General features: G+C 39.2%; 1 protein-coding gene across 1 annotated transcript in view; it reads left to right on the forward strand.

Moving 5' to 3' along the window:
• Positions 1-17,234, forward strand: part of LOC101861045 (solute carrier family 35 member E2A) — a 22,247-nt gene extending 5,013 nt beyond the window's left edge. Inside the window, exons 2-7 of the mRNA XM_005099214.3 lie at positions 516-884; positions 2,355-2,490; positions 3,332-3,580; positions 4,569-4,622; positions 6,202-6,405; positions 14,167-17,234. Coding sequence (XP_005099271.1) covers positions 644-884; positions 2,355-2,490; positions 3,332-3,580; positions 4,569-4,622; positions 6,202-6,405; positions 14,167-14,383 — 1,101 coding nt within the window. The 5' untranslated portion in view covers positions 516-643 and the 3' untranslated portion in view covers positions 14,384-17,234. The remainder of the gene's footprint in view (positions 1-515; positions 885-2,354; positions 2,491-3,331; positions 3,581-4,568; positions 4,623-6,201; positions 6,406-14,166) is intronic.
• The last annotated feature ends 5,359 nt before the right edge of the window (positions 17,235-22,593 follow it).

Consider the following 22,593-nt stretch of genomic DNA (forward strand, 5'->3'; position numbering starts at 1 on the left):
CCCATACAATTTATGAATTTATGCGGCCTTCCTAAACACTGAAATTTTATATTTTTACAAATGTTCCACAAAGTAATCTAGTTCTTGGGAGCAGGGGCAATGCGGGATATTACTTGAATTATCAGGGGGAAGAATCCACAGTGACTCATGGTCGGCCGCAATCAGTAAAATGATCTCCCCATAATTTGAAATGAACCGAAGTGACCACTTGGTGGAGTATGAGGCATACCCATTCATTTTCAATTTTATTCAGTTCGTGAGTCTCAAGATGGAAGTCAATCCCGTTGTACCTCAAATAACCACAACGTGTCCATAATTTGATCTCCATAATTGGCATGATTTTAGTCGTCAGAAGCTGTTCAACTGTTTCAAGTCCACAAAGCAAAGATATATGTTGTCTTACAGTACAGGAGGTGTTTTGTCTTCTTTTAGTTTTTAACTGAAAAAAGAGATTTAACCAGGGCTATTTGTGCAACTGATGTCCACTTTTTTTCTCTCTTTTCATTTTTGTTTAGAAAGTACCTGTTCCTAGTTAGTGTTCTTCCAAATTTTTCTGGTTTGATGCTGGAGTGTGGTGCAAAGGTGTGAGCTGTGGGATGTGGTCAGGCCCCCAACGGGTCCCCACCTCATAAGACAGGTCAACATGATAGATGGTGAGGGACCCGTGCCGGATAAAGTTCAGCTAGCGGAGCTCGGACAGCCTACCACAGCCATGGCTGGGGGTCAGAGAACGCGCAAGGCGAGCACGGCGGAGAAGGAGAAGATGGGCCTGCTCAACGTGAGGGCCTTCACCTTCCTCATCCTCTGGTATTTCTTCAGCGCTTGCACACTTTTTCTCAACAAGTACATTTTGGCTACGCTGAAGAGCGACCCTACTTTGCTTGGTGAGGGAATTCATTTTTATTTGTATATATTAATATATTTGTCATTTGTCAAAACTATTGCTGTTTATTGTTTCACAAGTGTGGGGAATGGGAGGTCTGAGGCTTTCTCTTTGAATTGAGATTTTTAAAACTATTTTCTTTTTTGCAGTGTGAAAAAAAAGCTGTTTTACCTTTTTTATCATTTGTATTCCTTACTGCTGTGCTCTCTATCTAGTGAAGATTAGAATTGATTTGATTACAGATCATATATAAATTTTTGAAATGGTTGCACATTTATATAAAAGATTAATTATCTTTTCTACTCGTCGCTCTGTTAGTTTTGTCTTTTTAAAAACCTACTTACTTTCAATGAATCAGAAGATTGTAACTTTGCACCTTTTAACCTTTTATGTGGTTTATGGTGTTGGTCAAATAATTTAATATAATAATATCAGCCCTGCTCCAGCACTTTTTGTAAATTTAAAATTGACATATAATTATATATATATGCTGGATGGTCAAAGCACCAAATTTTTTGTTAGTAGTCAGTAGTACAAGTAAAAATAGATTGTTTTCTTTCAATAGCATACTTAAAAGCCAAAATTAAAAAAATAAACCTGATGAAGGTACATGACTTATTCGATGGCTTGACAATTGTATTATGTAATATTATTTGTGATGTCATTATGACTGATAGCGTCATTTTTTTTGGATTGATTACTAAATCAAAATGATGAAATTTTGTGGTCCGAGAGTCTGGCTTGAGGTTCAATTCTTCTTCTTTTTCTGCAAACTGATTATTTTCCCCTCTGGCTGTTGCATTTCGCCCAAATCACTCCCATTTATACAGCTGCGAACGCTATAAAACACTTACCACCAATGAAATAAACCATCATCATTTGAATTCCCTCTTTCAAACACCCTATTTTACAAACCCTGAAAGTAAAGAATTTACCTTAAAGCTGTTACTTGTCGACATAGAATAAGTCCATTGGGTCTCAAATATATGCTCCTCTAGCAGTGTCATAATTAATGCTTTTTAATTAGAAATATTAAAAGCAGGTCAAATAGTCCATGCAAATAAGTTGAATGGAATCTGTCTGTCTCTGAAATAACCACTCAATGTTCATTACTTTTAGGTAAAATACCAAAGTCATAAGATTTATGAAATTTTTTATGTAACAGGGGAGACTATTTGACTGCATATTCAGATCTGAGCTAGTAGGTCAAACTACTAATTATATATATATAGCTCTCATCTCTACCATTTAGCCTAATTATACTAAAATTTTGGGTTGTAATTGACAGAACTGAGTGTTGTTTGACATGGCTTTCTTAAGGTTGGGTAGCTTGGTGACTTTAAAGTTTTCAAAGCTTTCTCTGTCCTTTTTGGCTTGGTCCGAATTCTGAGATCTCAGCTGTGAAATGACTTTGTAGTGTTCATTTGGGTGTTGAACCCCTTGCATACTTTCCCGCTCTCTTGCTCACCAGGAGCCATGCAGATGGTGATGACCACTGTGTTTGGCTTCATCCAGATGTATTTGCCCCTGGGTATGTATACTCCCATCGCAAGGGAGGGGAAGCCACCCAACTTCTGGAGGAACATGATCCTCGTCGGAACCATGAGGTGATTTTCACTGTTTGTTTTCGCCTGAATGAAAGCGCCATCAGTTTCTTCCTTTACTTGATTTTCCTCTTTATTGTTTGCTATCTTAGAATTACATAGTTTTATCTCACATTTTTGGCCTTTTTGAGTTAAGACCATGAGGTCAGAAACCAAATGTTCTATCTGATCTATCAAATTTTAAAAATTATTCAGAGTTGTTATCAAGATCAAAGAACTGCATTCGAAAAAGCTTGTCGTGTTGTGAAACAAAAAAATTTGACGTCAAATTTCTCAAAACTAGTTACATATCAGATAGAATTGTGTAATTCTAAAGTAGTGTATTGTCCTTGTTTGTTTCTGACAAATAAGGCTTTTATCACGCTGATGATGAGGAAACTACAAACAATATATATCTGTGGTGACGATGAGGCTAATGTGACCACTGTCTCTATACTACTACTGCAATGTATCTGAGGAGAAATAAGTTCTTTGATGTGCAGGCTATCTCTGTACTCTTACAATCAGGAATTTCTATAGAGGATAAAGTCATTACCATGCTTACTGTCTCTAAACTATTATTACTACCAGGAATATCTATAACGAACCAAGGCCATTATCTGACAGACTACCCCTAAAATTTTACTGCCAAAAAGCAAAACATATTGCAAGCCTTGACCATAGTATTAAACTGCATTTTAGCAATTTTGAAAGGTGTATCTTTGATAGAGCTTTGGGAGGGTTTGAAAATGGGAAATTCTTAAAATTTGGACTTAAGTCGATTGCTTGCGACAGCGGTGATACGGTGATAAAAAAATGGAAAGTCAGCATAAACTCTTTCTTTTTTCCCTCCTGTTCTCCTCAGGTTCTCCACGGTTGTTTTAGGCTTGGTGGCTTTGAAGTTTGTGGCGGTGTCTTTCACCGAAACGGTTAAGAGCTCGGCACCGCTCTTCACAGTGTTCATCTCAAAAGTGCTTATAGGAGAGTTCACGGGGTTGTACACCTTCATGTCTCTCGTGCCCATCATGATGGGTCTGGCCCTGTGCTCAGCTTACGAGCTCAGCTTCAACATACAGGGTTTTGTCGCTGCATTAGCCACAAACCTAACAGAATGGTGAGTGTTGGTCCCCTCTTGTCTTCCTATCATCATTTTTAGAAAACAGGAAAAAAAAATGATGAGATTTGGGTATTATGTATCATGTTTTTCTAGAGATTTACAAAATGTTTCAGTATTTCAGCTCTAAGGATTCTTGGGAACTTAATAAATTAAGTTTGTTCACTATCTTCATCATCATCATTATGATCATCATCACCACCATCACCAGCATCAGGGGGCTCTCGTGGCCAAGAGGTTAAGGTGTTCGCCTCTCATTCAAAGATCCTGGGTTTGAATCCGGGCAGCGACTGAACAATTTTCTTCACTAAAATTGTCTCCTTTCATCTTCTTTCCTGCTCTCTAGCAATGTTCTGTCCTCTGCTTTCGTCTCCACTTTCTTCCCCCACCCCCTCACCTCCTTTGCCTCCTCCTTTGGGCTCCTGACTCTTTCAGCAGCCTCTCTACTGCTACTTCTTGGCTCCTTCTTACTGCTGTTTTTAGCCACACCCCTGATCTTATGGCAGGAAAGATCTACACCTAGCTTTCTCGGACAAGGGAGAAAAGTCTCGGAGGTCCTGTGTGCAAGTTGCGCACGTAAAAAATTCCTTGGTGGTCTAAAATCGATAAGAGTTGGCTTCGGCCGGCAAAATTCTAAATTTCCTACCAACTGAAAATGTTTAATGTGTCCCGCGTGCTCATGTGACCTAATGCAATTCCGAGCGCTGTAAAACACTTACTACACACCGTCATCATTATCATCATCATCCAAAGCAACAACAGTAACAACAGCAGCAGCAGCCTCGCCAGAGCATTCACAAGATTTTCTATGAAGTCTTTTTCCTTGTCACCATCATTTCCATCTCTCAATTTTACCATTCATGTGTTCCAGATTTATAGAGAAAAATATTCTTAATATTGGTTATGATGTAATTTGTTCCTGGACATTAGTTGATAGAAATCACTGATTGCTAAATGACTAGTTTCTTTTTTTTTTTTTCCTCTCCAGTTTACAAAATGTGTATTCCAAATTGTTAATAAGCGGAGAAAAATACAGATACACGTAAGTACTATGAGTGTCTTTGGTTTGTGATTTAGAAATAATTTCACCTCTCCACTTTTCTCAGATTTTCTGGTGTTTGTATTGTTCAATACGAGGTATGTTTATAAGTTATTATATTTTCTTTTACGCTGAGGGTCAGGCCTGTCATGCCAAGCCTTATTTTGTTATGATTTATTGCAAAATTTATTTCGCTTAAAATTTCATTATTATCAATTAAATTTAATTTTTACTGACTTGTCATAATTTTATATCTAATTTTTTGTAGTTATAGTTTGAAAAGAGATACTACAATATTCCTTTGTTTGAAAAGCCGGAAAGAAAAAAATGCAGTACTTTTATCAATAAGTAACAGAAATTCATTTCAGAGAATCACAAAGACTATTTTGGTGTAAGACGTGTTTTTTGGCTTCTCCAGAACATTTTGTATTTGTTGCTTAAAAGGTAGGATGTAGATATTATTAGATGTGCTGTATTATTGTGGGGGATGCTGTATTAAAGCCTATGAGAATACTCTTATAGTCTGACTGCTTCCCCAGGACCGCCTACCATCTACTCGCGAGCCAAATGATCTAGATCTAAACAAATGCCAGTTGATGTTTCCCCAAATATGTATATGTATTTTTGTTAACCCTTTGATTAGTTCTGTTTAGAGATTTTGATTTTGATTTCTTGCAGTTAAATATGAAAAGCAAGAAAAATGAGTTTTCAGAAATATTTCAACGAACCTAAGATGCTCAACGAAATATATTTGGACACAGACAGTGTTGACTTGACAATTCCCTTCATTATTTGGATTGGCAGTCTTCAGAGTGAGTGGAAAGTGATGAAAAGTAGGTCTGGAATCAGTTATCATTGACTGAAGAGCAATTTACTCTATAAATAAGTGGATTAAGATCTAGTCTTCTATCCTAGTTAGAAACTGACTTTAGACATGAGCTTCCTATGACATAATTGATTAACTAAATGATTCAAACCAAAATATATTTTCAATAAAAATGTGTTGTAGATTAGGGAAATATATTTTTAACAGTTTGGTGAAATTTCATAATGGATAACTTTCCTTGAGGCTGAGTTATTCACAATAGAGTAACGCATATTTCACATAGTCAGAAAGCTGGCTGCAGCTCTGGTCCTGGGGAATTGAAAGTCAAATGTTAGGCCAGTCCCATAGGACGTAATGGTTGGTTTGTGTGGAGCAGGTGTTTCCTGTGTTCTTGTTCTGTCATGGAACCAACTTTGAAAAATAAAATTGCTGATGAAGCTTCTGAACATGACCACTCAATCTTGACTGTTAATACCCCTATTTTTTTGTTGTTGTTAATATTTTGATTTTAGATTCGTCATCTATCTGATTTTAACCAGCTTCTCAGAAGATATTGAGTTCAGCTCTTGTGTAGTGAAATTGTTCTATTCGAATATCTGTTTGTATTTTGGGATGTTGTATACCCCTCAGCCAACGTTGACCCTGGCAGAGAGAGTCAAAACATTTTTATAAAGTGTTCATTACAGGAGTATATGTTTAGGTGCTGTTTTTTAGCCTCTTTTATTCTTCTTACATCGTCTTGTTATTGTGTTTCAGGCCGGCGGAGCTCCAGTTCTACACAAGCATTGCCAGCGTGGTGGTTCAGATCCCAGCCTGTTTCTTCATGATGGACCTGGACAAGGTGCGGCACACGCTGGACATGACTCTCCTCTCTTCGCTCCTCATCAATGGTGTCTTCTTCCACTTTCAGTCCATCACAGCGTACGTCCTGATGGACTACATCTCCCCTGTCACTCACAGGTATGCCTCTTGGTTATGTGGTTCATCAAATTGAAACTTTACCGAAAACCAATAGTTAAAATCTCTCTTTTTTGACAGTTCTAGCTAATGTAGATTTAAGTATGGTTTTGAAGTCTTGAAATTGTAAAAATTGAGGCAGTAGGCTGGGAAAATGGGTGGTTGGTGGGTGCTCTGGTGTGGTTTGCTCTTTCTTTCCTATCTAACACCTGTCGTCCTGATCTCTCCTCCTTCTTTTTTTACATTTGGTACTCTCTTGTAACACATCTCATCTTCAGCACTTTTATGACCTTATAGTGTTGTAAGTGCCGTTAAACTCTTACTAAAACTAAAGGCTGGGGGAAAAAAAGCCACATTTGTACCAATATTGAACTTCACTTGCTAATTTGAATGTTCCATTTTCCTAAAACTTCAGCGTCTTGTTGAGCTGTGTTTTTGATGTGGTGTTTACAGTATTTCTGTACTGATTGTGAACATTGATAGCTAGGCATTCTGAATTGTCATTTTTTTCTGCCCTTCTTTTTTAAAATATTATTCTTTTGTGTGATTAAAAATTACATGCCAAAGGTTTTGTCTGACCAGAGGGTTGTAAATGAGAAGGGGTTGAAGGTGATGTGTGGAGAAGTCAGGTGATGAATAAGAAGACTTCTTAAAAAAAACCCAACAAGTATAAGCAGCATGGGTCAAACATATTTACGCAGATTATTGTTCAGAAGAACAATTTCTCTACAAAAGCTGTTCAAATACATGCTTTAGGCCTACTTTAAAACTTAAAACCTTTGTCCTACAGTAAGTTTGTGCCTTTTATCATCTCAAAGATAAAAAGCACTGTTGATCTGAACATTTGTTACTGGAGAGTCAAAAGTTATGTTTCACCTACAGAGGCATATTTCAATTTCAAATATCCTCAATGTCGCAAGAGTCATGCATTAATTCAGAGTTGTTTTACTCACGCTACTGAGCAGAGCCATGGAGAGTTGCTCATTTTGTTTATGACGTGACAATATATTGACCTGCTGCTCGACAATGTCATGCAATAAACAACATGTAGATTCGACGCTTATCATTACCTTGAAATGCCACATTTGAAACAGACATGCGTGTAGGCGCTAATGGTTTATGACTCGTTTGTCTGCTCAGATGCTTAAAAAAAAAAACAACACTCCTGAGCATTCACTTGACTGTGATTGAGGTGTTAAAATGTGTTTGATACTGTAACTGTGCATAAACCACTGGGTGCTTGCCTTACACCAGCTGTGTTGGAGCTTGCTTTGTCATGAATTTTTCTTCTTTTTTTTTCCTCAAATTGTGAACAATGGAACTGTTGTGATGAAGCTGTTGTCAGTGGGGTGTGATTTTTACCATTCCTGCTACACAAATTTTAATGTGTAACAGGCTGCATTATTATGCATACAGTATACAGATCTCTCAACTGTACTGCAGTGAACATGGTTTAATAACTTATTTATTATACTATGTAGGGTTATCTGTAAGAGTAGAGGGTGGTTGATGGGTGTTCTGGTTTATGGCCCTATGGCTTTAAAAAAAAATGTGCACTCTCAAAATTGTCCAAGATGGCCACACATTTTGGAGGAGAAAAATGGTTGTCTTAAAAATAAGGTGTACATCTTTGGCAGTGTCATTATACCTAGAAACATACTCAAGGGGCAAGTGGAAAGTGGTTGTTTGTATTGGTGATTGTCAAGGACATGTGGCCGTTAGAGCAGGTTCAGCTGTGATAGATGTGCCTATGCTTGGGGTACTGTAGTTGTCTTTGAAGCTTTCTTACTTGAAAACACTGAAAAATTCATCTCACTTCCAGTCCTTTGACCACAATACCATGGTAAATCCTATTTATGGAAAATTTTCAGCTCTGCTTCTTTTCTAGGTAACTATCGGCTGTATCTGGAAATCTAATTGGGTTTTTTTTTTTCTTTGCTGACATGTGACATAAAAATCTCGACTTCGGACTTGCTTCCTTTCTTTTCACCATAGTGACTTTGAAAGATTGTTTCAATCTACAGTCTCATTTTGTTTCTTATTTTCTAATGGTTTGGTATCTTCAGACATGCTAAAGATACGAAGCTAGAAAGAATAGTAACCTTTTTGGTGTCTGGTGAGGATTAATGCCCCATCTCTTCATCAGCTTTAAAACTAAAAGGTGCTAACATCAGTGTTTAATGGTTGGGGATGGGGGGTGGGGGGATGGTATTTGTATAAATTATTTCCCCCTCAAATTATGCTTTGTGTAATTGGATTTTTGATCACTCAACACAAAATAGTTTCTTGTTTCTGCAGTGCTCCTCCTATGAAATAACTTCCTTATGTGAAGTAGACTATTGTTGTGAGTGGTTGGCTCTTGTATGGTTTGCTCCTTCTTTCCTATCAAACATCTATCATCCTTACTTCTCCTTCTTTTCTTTGCATGCTCCTCTCCTCTAACATCTGTGTAATACCTCTAGTCGTCATCACTTAGATGACCTAACTGTGTTGTAAGTGATGTAAAACTCTTTAACTGAAACTAAAACTAAAAGGCCAATGTCAGACTCTTGTAGAGCCTAAAAAACCGTCTCTACCGAGTGTTAAACCATTCTGTTGCAAACATTAGGATGTAAAGCTGCTATTGTGTCTCACTTCAAATGTCAAAGGTTCATGTCAGCTGTTTACCGAGACCAGACTCGAAAAAAGTCAAACAGTGTCTGTCTCGGTGGGCATGTCATAAGCCCAGCGGGGTGCCGGGCAGGGTTATGTTCGTTGAGTTGTGTTGTCTGAACGACTTCATCATCGGTGTGAGTGGGGAGCTGCAGCAGCTGGTGGGAGCAGATGTGGCCACAGATACACAGTCATTTGAATGGAAATTTTCATGCATTTATTCTAAATGCCAATCTTGGTCAAATCAACTTTGTTAAAGATTCAGGTTAAGTGAAAATGTCATAGGCTTTTTATGTGGGTGATTGGCGGTTGGCTTGGTGTGGTTTGCTCCGTTTAAAAAAAAGCAAACATCTGTTGTTCTTATCTCCCCTACTTCTTTTCTTTGTATGTTTCTCCCCAGTAACACTTTTAATCTGCAGCACTTACTGCAGATTTACATAGCCTATATTTTTGTGTTGTAAGTATGATAAAACTCTTACTAAACAATAAAGTAACCCCCCCCCAAAAAACAAAAAAAACAAAAACAAAAACAAAAACAAAAAACACACAAAAAAAGCAAATCCACAACCATTTGAATGGAAAACTAAATGTATATTTCTATGCAGATTTTTGTCAAATCAACTTTGTTTATGCCAGTTCAATTTAGGTGAAGATGCCAGTCTTAATTTGGTTCAGTATAATAATGTATTTTTCAGTGAACATTCAAGCATTATTCGGACCGAATAACTTTGTCTGAAGTTGTATGACATGATATTATTGGATTCAATATTTTCAATTTTCTAATGCCAGTTTGAGTGGTTAGCTGGCCTGGGATGTTTTTGTGACAGCTTTGAGAATTGAACAATTTGATCCAAAGTTGTAGCCTAAAAATTTTTTTGGTTAAAATTTGTGATGACATGTGATTTTGTTAGTTACTAGGTTTGTCAAATCAAATTCGAGTACAGTGGTTTCCTGGTCAGGGATGTTTTTGTGACTGCTTTCAGTCTTTAGAATTGAACAATTTGATCTGAAGTTGTAGCTTAAATTTTTTTTTTTTCAGTTTGTGAGAAGACATGATTTTGTTAGATACTAGGTTTTTCAGTTCTAGTTCCAGTACAGTGGTTACCCGGTCAGGGGTCTTTTTGTAATACCCTTGAGGGAGTTTATTTTTCCTTTTCCTTTTCTCTTTTTTCTCTTTTTTGCTTAGTTGCTGTAGTGGTGACAGCTTGGGGGAATGTCCCCAGAAGGTATCCTCACTGTTTGAATCTAGTTGTTAAGAGGATGTTGAAGGGTGTCTGGCTTGTGACTCCTTGTTTAGTTTAGTACGAGTTTTAATTTCTGCAGCCTTTCTACCGCTACCCTTTGGCTCCTTCTTACTGCTGTCTATCAGCCACACCCCTGATCATGCCTGGTGATTAAACCAACTAACCCACAAAATATCAAAAAAAGTTTTATTGGCCCTATCGATAGTAAATTGTCCATTTCATATGCTCACTCAAAGACAGATCTGAATTTTGTCTAGAAATGTCTTTAAAACATTAAAAATATAACCGTATAACCCGGCACCCATCGGATTTTAGCCCGATAATTCCGACTATCCCACCTGCGAGGGACGGAATGAGGGTTGGCTGTTTTTATCGCGCTAACAATGAGGGGCCACTTTCTACGTTACCGACTAACCCCGGCTTCGACTCCTCTCTGGACTTAGTTTGACATCAGATTCAGACCTGTAATAGTCCAGAATTTGCTCACATAACCGTGGGAGCTCTCCAAAAAGGAATGTTTGTGTAATATTTCTTGTTGGTTTCAATGGAGAGTTATATAGATCTGGTTGTTTCCTCTTTTTTCTTCATTTTAATGCTGCTGATAATGTTATTAATGACTAAAACTCCCCATTGTTCCCACAGAACTGTATATCTAGAAACAATTCCGGTATTTGAAATGCATCTTTATGGATTTTGTTTTATATGAAACTATGTTTTCTGTCCGCGTGTTTTTCTTTGTCTTTGTACTCGAAATTCACCGATTGTGAAGGCATTTTCCCCTATTCGGACTACTGTCTCTTCTCCTAATCATTTTTCCTTCACAATTGAATGGACGAAGTAGATAGCATTTCCTCCTTTACTAACTCACTCAAAAAAAAATGTGGGACCTGTCCAGCACACCGTCTGCCCCCAACGATCGTTGTTTTTTAAAGTGTTTTTTCTTTTTTTTTTTTCATTGGCTGTGTTTATTGCAGTCATTACCTTCTGAAACATCGTTCGACTTTCTTTGAAAGTTCATTTCGTTTGTGTTTTGAGTAGATTATTTTCTCAGTGTCATAACCTAATGCTTTATCTTTATATCAAACCTTAGCTTACATAACGCTATAACATTCAATAAGATGATGCCACTCTTGCTGCGTCACCTCTTACCCTCAGTGCAGTGGAAAGTGATCAACATGACCAGGCTAATGTCACATCAGTTGGTAGTACAATAGTTATGTTACCTTTGATCTCTGCGAAAAGGACATGGCATGAAAAAGATTGGAAGGGTAACAAAAGGAAGAGTTGAAAGAACTGGGGATGCCTCTACCCATGTCAAGGCACGAAGGGAGCAGGATGTGAACTTGACGTCCTTGGCAGTTGTAAACTGGTTGGTACAAAATGCAATGATATCACTGGTCACTCTCTTGGAAAGAAAAGAGAGCCTACGTATATGACACGATAAACATGATAGACAAAAAGAGATCTTACACAGCAAGCGAAAACCCAAGGAGAAATTACAGCCACTTACAAGAGTCAATGGTCAAAGAACATCTGTTTGTAAAACAATCTTCAAGAACACCACAGGCCTGACCCACTGGTTTATTTAAAGTGTCTTCTCCGAAAAAACAACAACCAAGAGGTCCACCCACCTAGAACACATCGCGCCCACGATGAGAGAGCCAAGGATGACAAGTTGTTCCATAAAGAGGAATTTTTTGACAAACCTTTGAAGATATCCTCCTGTCTACAGATGACAATCCAGAAAACGTCAGATCTGCATCAAGTATACATGGAGAACTTTGCAGAGAGGGTGAAAGCCACATTGAGCTATCAAGTGTTCTGCCAAAAGTTCAAGAAAAACAATTTGGGTTTACTTTCAACCAAGAAGACCAGTGCGACATTTGTACAAAGTTCAAATCTGGAAACCTCACAGAAACAGAACACACAGCTCAAATATGAATATGAGGAAAGCTGCCGCTAGACCAGAGAAGGAGAAGGACAGGGAGGCTGTGTGTGTCCTTTGTATGGAGATCCAGTGCGTCCTTCTGGCCTCATCACTAAAGACTTCCACCTTATATAAAACAAAACTGGCTGTACACAATGTTACGACTTAGGATCTTGCCACCAGAGACGCCAGATGATATGTCTGGTATGAAAGTGAAGTTGGTCTGGGCTTCAACAGTTTTCATCATGTCTGACTTACTAACTGATATTGCAAGTGACTGACTTCAACCACTTCATCATCTGCAGTGATTGGCGCAACTACTAAAACAGAAAGCCACCCTGGTGAGTGCAAGGGCCTCGCTGGCCAAAGAGCTTGACATCACAGTTGAGCAGAAATTCTTCCCAAGGGCCATACATACCCAAATGGAAGTGGATTCAGTCCATGGCACTATTGAGCGATCGCTAAAAAACGCACTGATGTACATCCCAATGGACTACGTGAACATCATGCTCAAAGCCAGACGCATCCCCAGGCCCTATGAAGTTATGTTCCTGGACCACAGCTTTTTCAAAGATTTTGCAAAGGTCGGAGAGCACTAAACAATCCGTCCAGGGAGAAAAGCAGGCGATCCTACTGTCACTGACTTGCAGGCATCAAAGTACACTCCAGTCTTTAAAAGTCAGTACAAGCTGAACTTTGATGATGGATGGCAGGCGCTGCAGGGACCAAGAAAGCTGAACACCATGTGTACGACGGTTACTGCTGGACCTCTCTGCAAAGACAGATTGAAGATAACTGCCAACCAGAATAAACATCTACTTGAGTTGAAGGCCGTCGTACCACGATGCTACCACAATTACCATGAAACTTTGCCTCAGTAAGAAGTTTTGAAAGCGATCAAGCCAAATTCGATTATAGTAGAGTCTTTCAAAACAATGGTAACTTTTGTCGTATTGCCTTGTTGTAGCCATAGGACACAGAGTGAGACAGACATGCTCTTCTGTCGTCGAGAAAACGCTTAAATAAAGTAGTAGTTGTCAAGCCACACACTTGGAGAAAGCTGGCGCATTCTTTGGTACTCACAAAGTCTTTTTGTATAATAATGATATATCATTATGTAACCAACTTCTCCCAAACCATTGCCGAGGTAGCAGAGCTTTTGTGTGGCTGTCTGCTTTCATTTCTTTCTTAGTATTACTTTTTTCCAGGCCTTTGAATGGCCACCCAGTGCCAATAGTACCGTGTCAGACACAGTCCTAAACCAGAGTTATACGGATAGACCGCTCAGTTTTGGATTTCTAAGCGCCCAAGTGTCGACGAACGAATTGTTCGCTTAGAATTCTCCAACCCGGCGGGGACACCACGCGCTTCGTTACGTCTAACTCAGTCATCGTGACACGTTAGTGTTACCGAACAACTCTAAATGACTACACCTGCAGTCAATCCAATAGGAAACCTACTATAAAAGTTCTAATTAGTTCTACAAAGTACTGTAGATCTAGAATCTAACAATAATACTGTTATTATATCCAAAACTTTCTTTCGTATCAAACACTCCTATCTCTCTTCCTTTTTTGTGTACGTTACTCTCTTGTAACATCTCTGATCTTCTGCACTTACAGGACGTAGTTATGTTGCAAGTGCCGTAAAACTCTTTCTAAAAACAAAAATGGGTGGTTGGCGGGTGCTCTGGTGTGGTTTGCTTCTTCTTTCCTATGAAACATCTATCGTCCTTATCTCATTCTCCCCTTCTTCTTTATTATGTTTGTTACTCTCTTGTAACACCTCTAATCTTCTGGCGCTCATATTACCTTATGCAGTTAAGTTGCGAGCGCTGTAAAACCTCTACTAAAATTAAAAAACAAAAATTTTCTCTCGACTTCAAAATGCGTGAATAACTCTTTCTTTATTTGTCTTTGTCTTCTCCCCTCCCACCATCAGTGTGGCCAACACAGTGAAGCGAGCTTTCCTCATCTGGCTGTCTGTGCTTCTGTTTGGCAACCCGGTGACCTTCCTCAGCGGGCTGGGCACGATCACGGTGACCATCGGCGTGCTACTCTACACCAAGGCCAAGGACCACGACCAGCGCCTGCTGGAGATCCGCGAGAAGTACAAGAGAGACGCCGGGGACAAGGAGTTGGTGGTCAAGGAAGTCTGATGACGGCTGGAGTGTTAGGAGAGTGAATGTTATGTGTAAACGAGGCTTATGTAGATATATAAAAATATAAATATATATTGCTTAGTATGGCGCTGGTGGCTGACACTTTAGGAGAGTGAGAGTTTGAGTAAAGGAGGCATCATATTTATACATATATATATCATATATATTTTTATATGATGCCTTATTGTTACGGTGATGGCTGAAACGATAGATTGAGTGCGTGTGCAGATAATTTCGATGATGGAGGTTGTGATAAATTTCACTGTCTGATTCTTATTTGGTGAGGGATAAATGGCAAAGACATCCCAGAAGATTTCAAGATGAAGTTTCAACCCCTTGTGCAATGAGTTTGCGGCACAAGAAATTCAGAAAAGGAATCACTGTGCGTGCCACCCCAACATGGATACAGCTCAGTCCATTTGTATTGGCTTTTCTGTGTTGTGTGGGAGGATTAAGAGAAACTGTTGGTCACACACTTTCAAAGGCTTTCTATACGGCTTGCTGTAGAAAAAAGATTCTACGAATGTCTGGTACACTTTTATCGTATGTGGACGAAGACAAGCAAAGACTGAATCATCATACTCATGTAGGATGTGTTTGTTCATTTTTCTTTTGCTGACTTGCCAACCAGGATGCTGCTGTGTATCTTATTAGTTAAAAATAAAAAACCAATGAAAATGTACCGATGTAGGAAGAGCATTCGTTATGCATTTTATGTTTGGGTCAAATCCCCCTATCCCTTATCTCGTCCTGAACTGCGTCTTTGGTGTAGCGTTTGACTCCTCACCATTGCGTATAGAAAACGTAAGTTCAGTTTTTATGTAGAAAAGGTTTTTTAAAAAGTACTTCCATTTATCTGTTACCACATTGTATTCCTCTCGGCCCAGGTCGAAACTTGATAGGCAGGGCTGAAGCAGCCAGTCTGGTAAATAATCTAAATTGTGTGGATAAAGGCGTGAAACATCTTCAATTCTATGGAACTAAATGAAACATTGAAAATTTTATTTCTGAAATAGGCATCTGGTTGGCAAGCATAATCTTTTCCCCACTGCCTTACATGTATTGAGAAGGGATGGGATTACACAACACAGTCCAATGATTCAGATTGTTGGCTTCACTACTGTTTGTTTTGTAAGTTCGTTGGGAACTGGGATCTCTTAGAAAATTACTAACTTGGTATGGTGTGTCTTGAACTCTATAAGCTCCAGTCTTTCTTAATGAGTGTGTCTGTAGTTATGTGTACAACTGAGGAATGAAGTAATATAAGTCTGATGGATGAAAAAAGACGAGGTGGCATTTGCTTCACTGCTGGAAGAAAAAACAAATCTCGTGTTTGATAATATCTTCATTGGCTGGTACCTCTGGCTCCCTATATATTTCCTGCAGAAACTCTGGTCAAGAGATCTCTTGATGTTTATATGTCTCTCGTTATGATTTTGTATTACTTTTTAGCTATTGTGTGCTTCAATTTTAGTATGAGTTATATGTCCTAGAATGGGGGTAGTGAGAAACAGATGGTTTGAGGGTGCCATTGGGAGGTCCTGCTTGTTTACTCTCTCCGTTTGTTCTGTCTTTTTGCTAGGTCTATTTGCTTCTTTCCTGTGTAGGAAAGAGTGGTGTAAAAATGTCAGTGACAATTCCTGTTGATGTCATAACCCTTATCTTTTTTTTTCTTTACCCCCAGCACCTGGTAACTTTTTGTGTGTGTTTATTTGATGTCTTCTAGAAAACCAAAAGAATAGAAAATACATTGCCTGTGCTTCTTTTCTGGTCCCTTTTGGGGGGAGGGGAGACAAGGATTCATGAGCTTAATTGAAATAACAAAATCGAGTCACAAAGTTTTAAAATCAATTTCTATTTACAGGAGCTAGATAGCGTGTTAAGGTAAAGATCTGCTTTGACTATTCTGAGCAAGGGAAGTTTCCTACTGAGCAAAATTATCAAAGCTTAAGGACTACTAGACTGCTTTTGTGTGTTTTTAATTAAAAGTGTAATATTCCTCTGAGAGAATAGAAATTTTCCTTGTATTTCTGCGACTTCGACTTCGTTTGTTGCTATGATGATTCCTCCTCGTAGTGTTCTATCCTAGTGCTTTGTATAGCCTCTAGAGTGTGCGTTTGGTTGGCAGAAGACTTCAGACAGGAAACAATGCTTATTTGCTTTTGTTTTCAGCAGTGAAATAATAAAAGTGTAACCCTGTGTGTATAGCAAGAGTTGAGATGTGTAATGTGTTGTAAGAGGCATGATGGAGAGAGGCAAAGGTAGGCAAGAGCAACATATCTTTATTGCCGTAAGTTTTTGTTGCACTGGACACGGTCATGGTAGGGCATTATTTCTGAGAATGAATGGATATAGGATTGAGTACAGAGCCATGATTATGATTGTCAATGTCTGTTCCAGAACCAGTGCTTGAGAGAGAGCGAGAGAGTAAATGGTAGTGACTGGAAAGGTAGGTAGTAGCATTTTCAAATGAGGGTTTTAAGCAGCAGATGGTACGAGGGTAGTATTTTACTTTTGTGAAGACTCATTTCGTTGTGGGTCAACTTGTTGCATTGTTGCTGTACAGAGATGGGAAAATTATTTTATTTTTTCTTTGTTTGTTTTTTTCTTTGATACCTTGATTGCTCACTATTGATTGATTGATTGATTGTTTGATGGATTGAACACCTTATATTGCCACTTCAAGTATGCATGTGATGAATTATTAAATCATATGTATTGCTTTATGTGTAGGTGTATGGATGTGTGTTTTACAGTATTGTATATGTCATTTGATTTAGGTTGTTTTTTTGTTTTTTTTTAAATCTCAGAATTGTATAATTGTGACTTAAATGGTTTCCTGTAAACTTACTTTGTGTTTCCTTCTGTTGATCGATTGGCTTATAGTCTTGACCGTGTTTTCAATTGAAGTTGGCAGCTGAGCTTCCTAAATTGTTAATAAGGAGTGTCTGCGAAAGTTACACATATGCAGTATAGTGAACTCTTCCTTAATGGAGTGATGTGGTGGTGGGTACTATGAGGATGTCCATAATGGTCTTATTTTTCTTCTGTCCATTTGTTATTACTTTTTTCTTCTCTATTCTCGGTTACCATTATTATATTGAACAGTGGCCTTCAGCTAATAGCATGCACTTTAAGGGAATATCAAAGGGGAGTGATTTAGAGGAAGTGTTCTGTGGATCACCTCACATCTGATCTACTGCAGTGGGTTGTGTCACTGAAGCTGAGCTTGCCCCGAGGTGTGAAGTTTTCCTACGCCGAATGATCACAGGAAACGGCCATCATAATTATGGCACACCCTCTCACACTGCGTACCACACGTGACTGGTCGCTGGTTTTCCTCATCATACAATATTGTGTCGCGTCTTGTCCCTATGTGTCTTTTTCCACCTGGCAAAGCCGCAATTTCAAGTCATAAAGGAGGGCATGTGGGGTTTGCTACGCTTTCAACAGTTCCAAGCCAAAGGAGTCATTTTATGGCTGATCTGTTTCTGACGCAAGCTCAGGGATGGTCGTACTGTCTATTGTAGTTACTTTGTTAATTTGGAACTTGCATTCACTAGTGATAGTTATACAGTCCATGCCGGCTTTAAGCATGGTCATCGGGAGAAAGCTTAAGTGTGCTTAAAGCCGAAGCGTGCTTAAGTGCGAAGTAGACATAATCCAGAGATCTTCATGTAGAAAATTCCCCATGTTATTTCCCTTAGTTTGTTAGTAGGCCTATAGCGGTCCCGCAAAAGTGTGCACTGTTATTTAGACACCCGCCATGGTAGTTTTTGTTCGCTTGTTTGTTTTTGTTTTGTGGTCGAATGGGAAATGAAAATTTAATTTTGACAGCCAGTCATGATACAGCACACTAGGCCTACTGTAACACACTGCCTGTGCGTACCACTGCCCACTGTGCCACTCATACCACCGCCTTCATCCCACCTCGCGCGTGATACACAATCGGGATTAATGGGTAGCGAGGGTCAAAGGTGAAATCGCAGCCAGCCTCCCTTTCTCATCTCTCTGACTCTCTTTCTTTTTTGGATCGTGTGTAGCTTTGCCCTAGGCCTAGGCTAGATCCTATGTCCGCGCGAACGGCTGTGTGCATCTCTCTGCCTTCCTCTCCGCCCATGTGAGTGTGTGTGTCCATCACTTGTGTTCTTTGTGTTTCTCTTGACACACTCCACTGCTGCGGTGTAGACTGTGTTCAAACTTCGATGGGTCATCCTGAAAATATTGACTGCCTTGTAAATGAAGCGTGCTTGAAGCCGAAGTTACCGTGCTTATAGGCGTGTAATTTATATAGCAAAAATTCGGTAAGAGCCGTTTAGCGTGCTTGAGTCCGAAACGTGCTTAAGGCCAGCGTGCTTATAGCCGGCACGGACTGTATAGGAAAAATTCGGTTCTGCTTTACCTGTGTGCATGAACACTTTGCAGTCACTTGGCGCAATAATGCGATGGTGAAAATAATAAGTTCCTGTCACGTGGTGCAATTCTGCACCAATTGTGCCAGACCTGAGAAGTCCGTTGCAGTCACTCTCCTGGCTGGGTGACCAGATGGGGGTATTTTGCACTGCTGGCTGTGTGATTGCAAAAATGTTAAGGCAAATTGTGCTTTTATCGGGCATTCTGTTAGCGGGAAGCCACTGTGTTTGTTTTAATGACATCTCAGCCAAATTACATTGTGATTTGATTACCAAACTGAAAAGTGTCATATACTTTTGACACTGATTGTGCTTTCTAGATGGGATTCTTGTCTTACTCGTCTCTGATACTGATAGCTAGATGGCTTTTGATCACAGCTAGCTATGTGATAATGGTGATCACTAAATGCTTGCAAAGCCCTAGAGGTATCTTATCCTTTTCGAGATTAAGATGGTATCGTGGTAAATGAAACTGGCAGGGCTTAAGAGTTATTGTGAAATAGTATGAACTTCAATCTGAAGGGGTTCAGGACTATACTGCGACTTTGATGTTGTCTTTTTTGTGCCAAGGTTTTCTTTGCATTTGTGAGAAGAAGAGCCATGGAATCTAATTTTGTGCCATGATTACTTGAATTATATTGCTGTGTCTCATGTTTGGAGCTTCAGGGCAAAGGTGACCAAGATGAAATGTCATGAGACGGATTATTTCAGATGATTTTTGTCTTATGGGACGACGAGGGTCAACTTGTGTCCCCAAAGGGATGTGCAATGGCGTAATTCTTACCACTGTTTTTTTCTGGAGTGCTCTGTTTTTGTGTGTTTTGCGAAAATTAAAAGTCAACTGTGAGTTCCAGTTTGAATTGTCTTAGACAGGTGGATGTTTCGATGTTTTTGACAGTGTCATTATAATACAGAAATTGCAAGAGGCGAAGAAGGAAGTGAATATTTTTACAAGTGATTGTCTTAGACAGGTGGCTGTTGGAGGTTTAATCGTGTATCATAAGAGGAAATGGGCTGGGTATTTGAGAACTAATTCAAGGTCTGCTTCCTTGAATGCGTGCATGTAATTAATCCTGTAAAACTTTTGCGGGGGGTGCCCACACCTGCCTACATCAAAATTACCACATCTTGTGGAATCGAAGCTTATCTGAAGAAAATTTTTTTGTTTTTCAATATTCTTTTATGCTGCAATGAATAAATGTACATGCATGAGAGCACTTACCCCCTTACACAGTCACACCAACCCCCCGCCCCCCACACACACACACACTCACAAATTGCGCAACTCCCATGCGTATGCACACATATAAATGGAAATACAGTAATTTCCTCATAAGATCCCATCGCTTATGATGCCGGTTTGCCTTAAATCCTGCTGTTTTTGAAAAACAGAATTTTTACTGTATAATGTAAAAGTCACCCCTAAGATCCCGCACTGCAGGAGCCACATTCGGCTAAGATCCCACTTTTCAGGTCATAATTTAGTTATTTTTTTCTTTATTTAAGGGAAAAAAGGAAGAAACCTTGGCACGCTCCGCTGATCAACCAAGCAGCGAAAATGTGCGATCATTGTACGGTTCGTCGCGTCACGGATCATTCACTCCCATGAATGCGATCACACCTCTGTTGTAAATCTCAATAAGCGGTTACAATGTTTCCCCCAGACGGGATCGCATTAAGGTGTGAACTCATTCGATGCTTTGCTTTCTCCAAACACCTAAGCAGTTCGCCTGATCTTACATCACACACTAGGTGGGGAGGGCCTTCAAGCAAGCGTCAGACTGCATTCTACCAAACTGTGAACTCGTGGACGCTTACTACGTTTTCTCGACCATTGCTCTCCTCTTTCAGTTTTGCGCTCTAACTTCCTAGACAGACTGGCGCCCATACTTGTGGACTGTCCGATCGCCTTTGCGTAATGTGGTCATCTGTTAGCAGTGAACCTGCCTTTCATTTTTTAAAAATTTGGTCTGTTTGGTCACAACACAACGATTTATGATGTGTCATGACAAGGGCGGGGAACTCCTTTAGACATGGAAAGCGATACATTTTTGATGGGGGGTATTGCTTGAAGCCAACTGGTTCCCTGACACAGTATTTTTTAACCCCCCCCCCCCCTCCTTGAACAAAAAAAAGGAAAAACTGACTTCTGAAAAGAAATTTTAGTGCCCAGGAGTCACGTCACCTCATTTTAAAGTAAGGGAAGATCATTGTACAGATTTTGGGCCTGGCCGTGAGTTACTGTGGACTCTTCACCCTGGCCATTCGGCTAAGATCCCGCCCGCATTTTCCTTGCTCCTGAGCACTGGGATCTTAGGTGTGGAGACTACTGTACATAAATAAATGCTTACCATGTATGCATGGATTAACCGATTCAGAATGAGTTAATAGGTAATAGAAAAAGTGAGAAGAATGCTTTTTCCCTTTGTTGCACACTTTGGCCCTCGCTGTTGCACCAAACATTTGGTTCAACCTTCTCATGACTGACAGTCTGTGGTGTTTTGCATCTGTTTACTCGACTCACGTACACCCCTTGTGATATTACATTACACATCTGCTTTTATCATTGTATTAATGTATGTCAATATTTAAAGCATTAGTGAATTGACATTTAAACTATAAATGATTGTGAGTGTCTGTCTGTGTGTGTGTGTGTGCGCGCACATACGTGTAAAGTGAATGTTCTCTCAAGCTGTTGGAGTATCATTTCTTTTTCTTAGCAGTCTATGTTTTGACAGTTAATTCTTAGTTACTGGCTACTCTCTGTGCGCCGTAGTACATTTTTTCTTTAGGGGAGGGGCCCTTTTGATGTGCAGGTTTTTTAAACTTCCCACCCATCAGTCTTTGGGTCAATTTGTTCACCACAGGACATGGGTATGAGGTGAATGAAATTTATGTTTAGACAAACTGTTTCTTTTTTACCCAACCTGTCAGTCGTTAGGCCAATTTGGTTTGGATTTTTATGTTTAGACAAACTGTTTCTTTTTTACCCAACCTGTCAGTCGTTAGGCCAATTTGGTTTGGATTGGCAATGGCTGGTGTAATTCTAAATTGAAGTGGCACTTCCATATTACAGGTGGACATTGTTAAAATAAAACCCCCAAAATACAAGATAAGAGTAAAGAAAAGTGATACCGTACAGAAAGTGATATAAATGAGCTAACACAGAAATACAGTTGCTCAAATGAAAAGATGGAATAAAAAAAAAAGCCTGATAAATCTACAAGGGTGTCTGACACATGTGAATGCAATACATTGTACAATGTGTTTTTTGTTGGAGGAACGCGTACTATGTGAATAAAACATAAATATGCAGTTCAGCTTCAAATTAAATTCTTTGTGTGAATCTGACTAATTTTTATGCTCTGATTATGAAAAGCTATTATTTTTTTAGGCTGAGACCAATTTTAAATGAGTCTCATTCCTTTACAACGACTTAGATGTCAATTTAGTTTTTGGCAATTCGACGGAACACAGGTCTTTTTTATCAGGAGTTCATACATTAGATGAAGAACTATCACAAAAGATTCACTTATTTTGATTTTACTACCAATTTTTGTCAATTTTACATTTCTTATCAAAAGAGGGCCCCAGCATAATGGGTTTACCCCCTTCGGAGGTAAAGAGTGAAAAAAATAAATTTTGAATTAAATTTTTAAGTTGCAAGTAGAAAAAACTTTAAAAATAACTGTGCCGCGCCCAAAGGGCCACTTCGGCTTGCTGACAAAATATCATAGTGTCACAATATATCTACCTGATGACCCCAAGGTGGGCTTTTGTGAGGCCTTTTATTTA

Source organism: Aplysia californica, unplaced genomic scaffold (assembly GCF_000002075.1).
Source record: "Aplysia californica isolate F4 #8 unplaced genomic scaffold, AplCal3.0 scaffold00206, whole genome shotgun sequence".
Lineage (NCBI taxonomy): Eukaryota > Metazoa > Mollusca > Gastropoda > Aplysiida > Aplysiidae > Aplysia > Aplysia californica.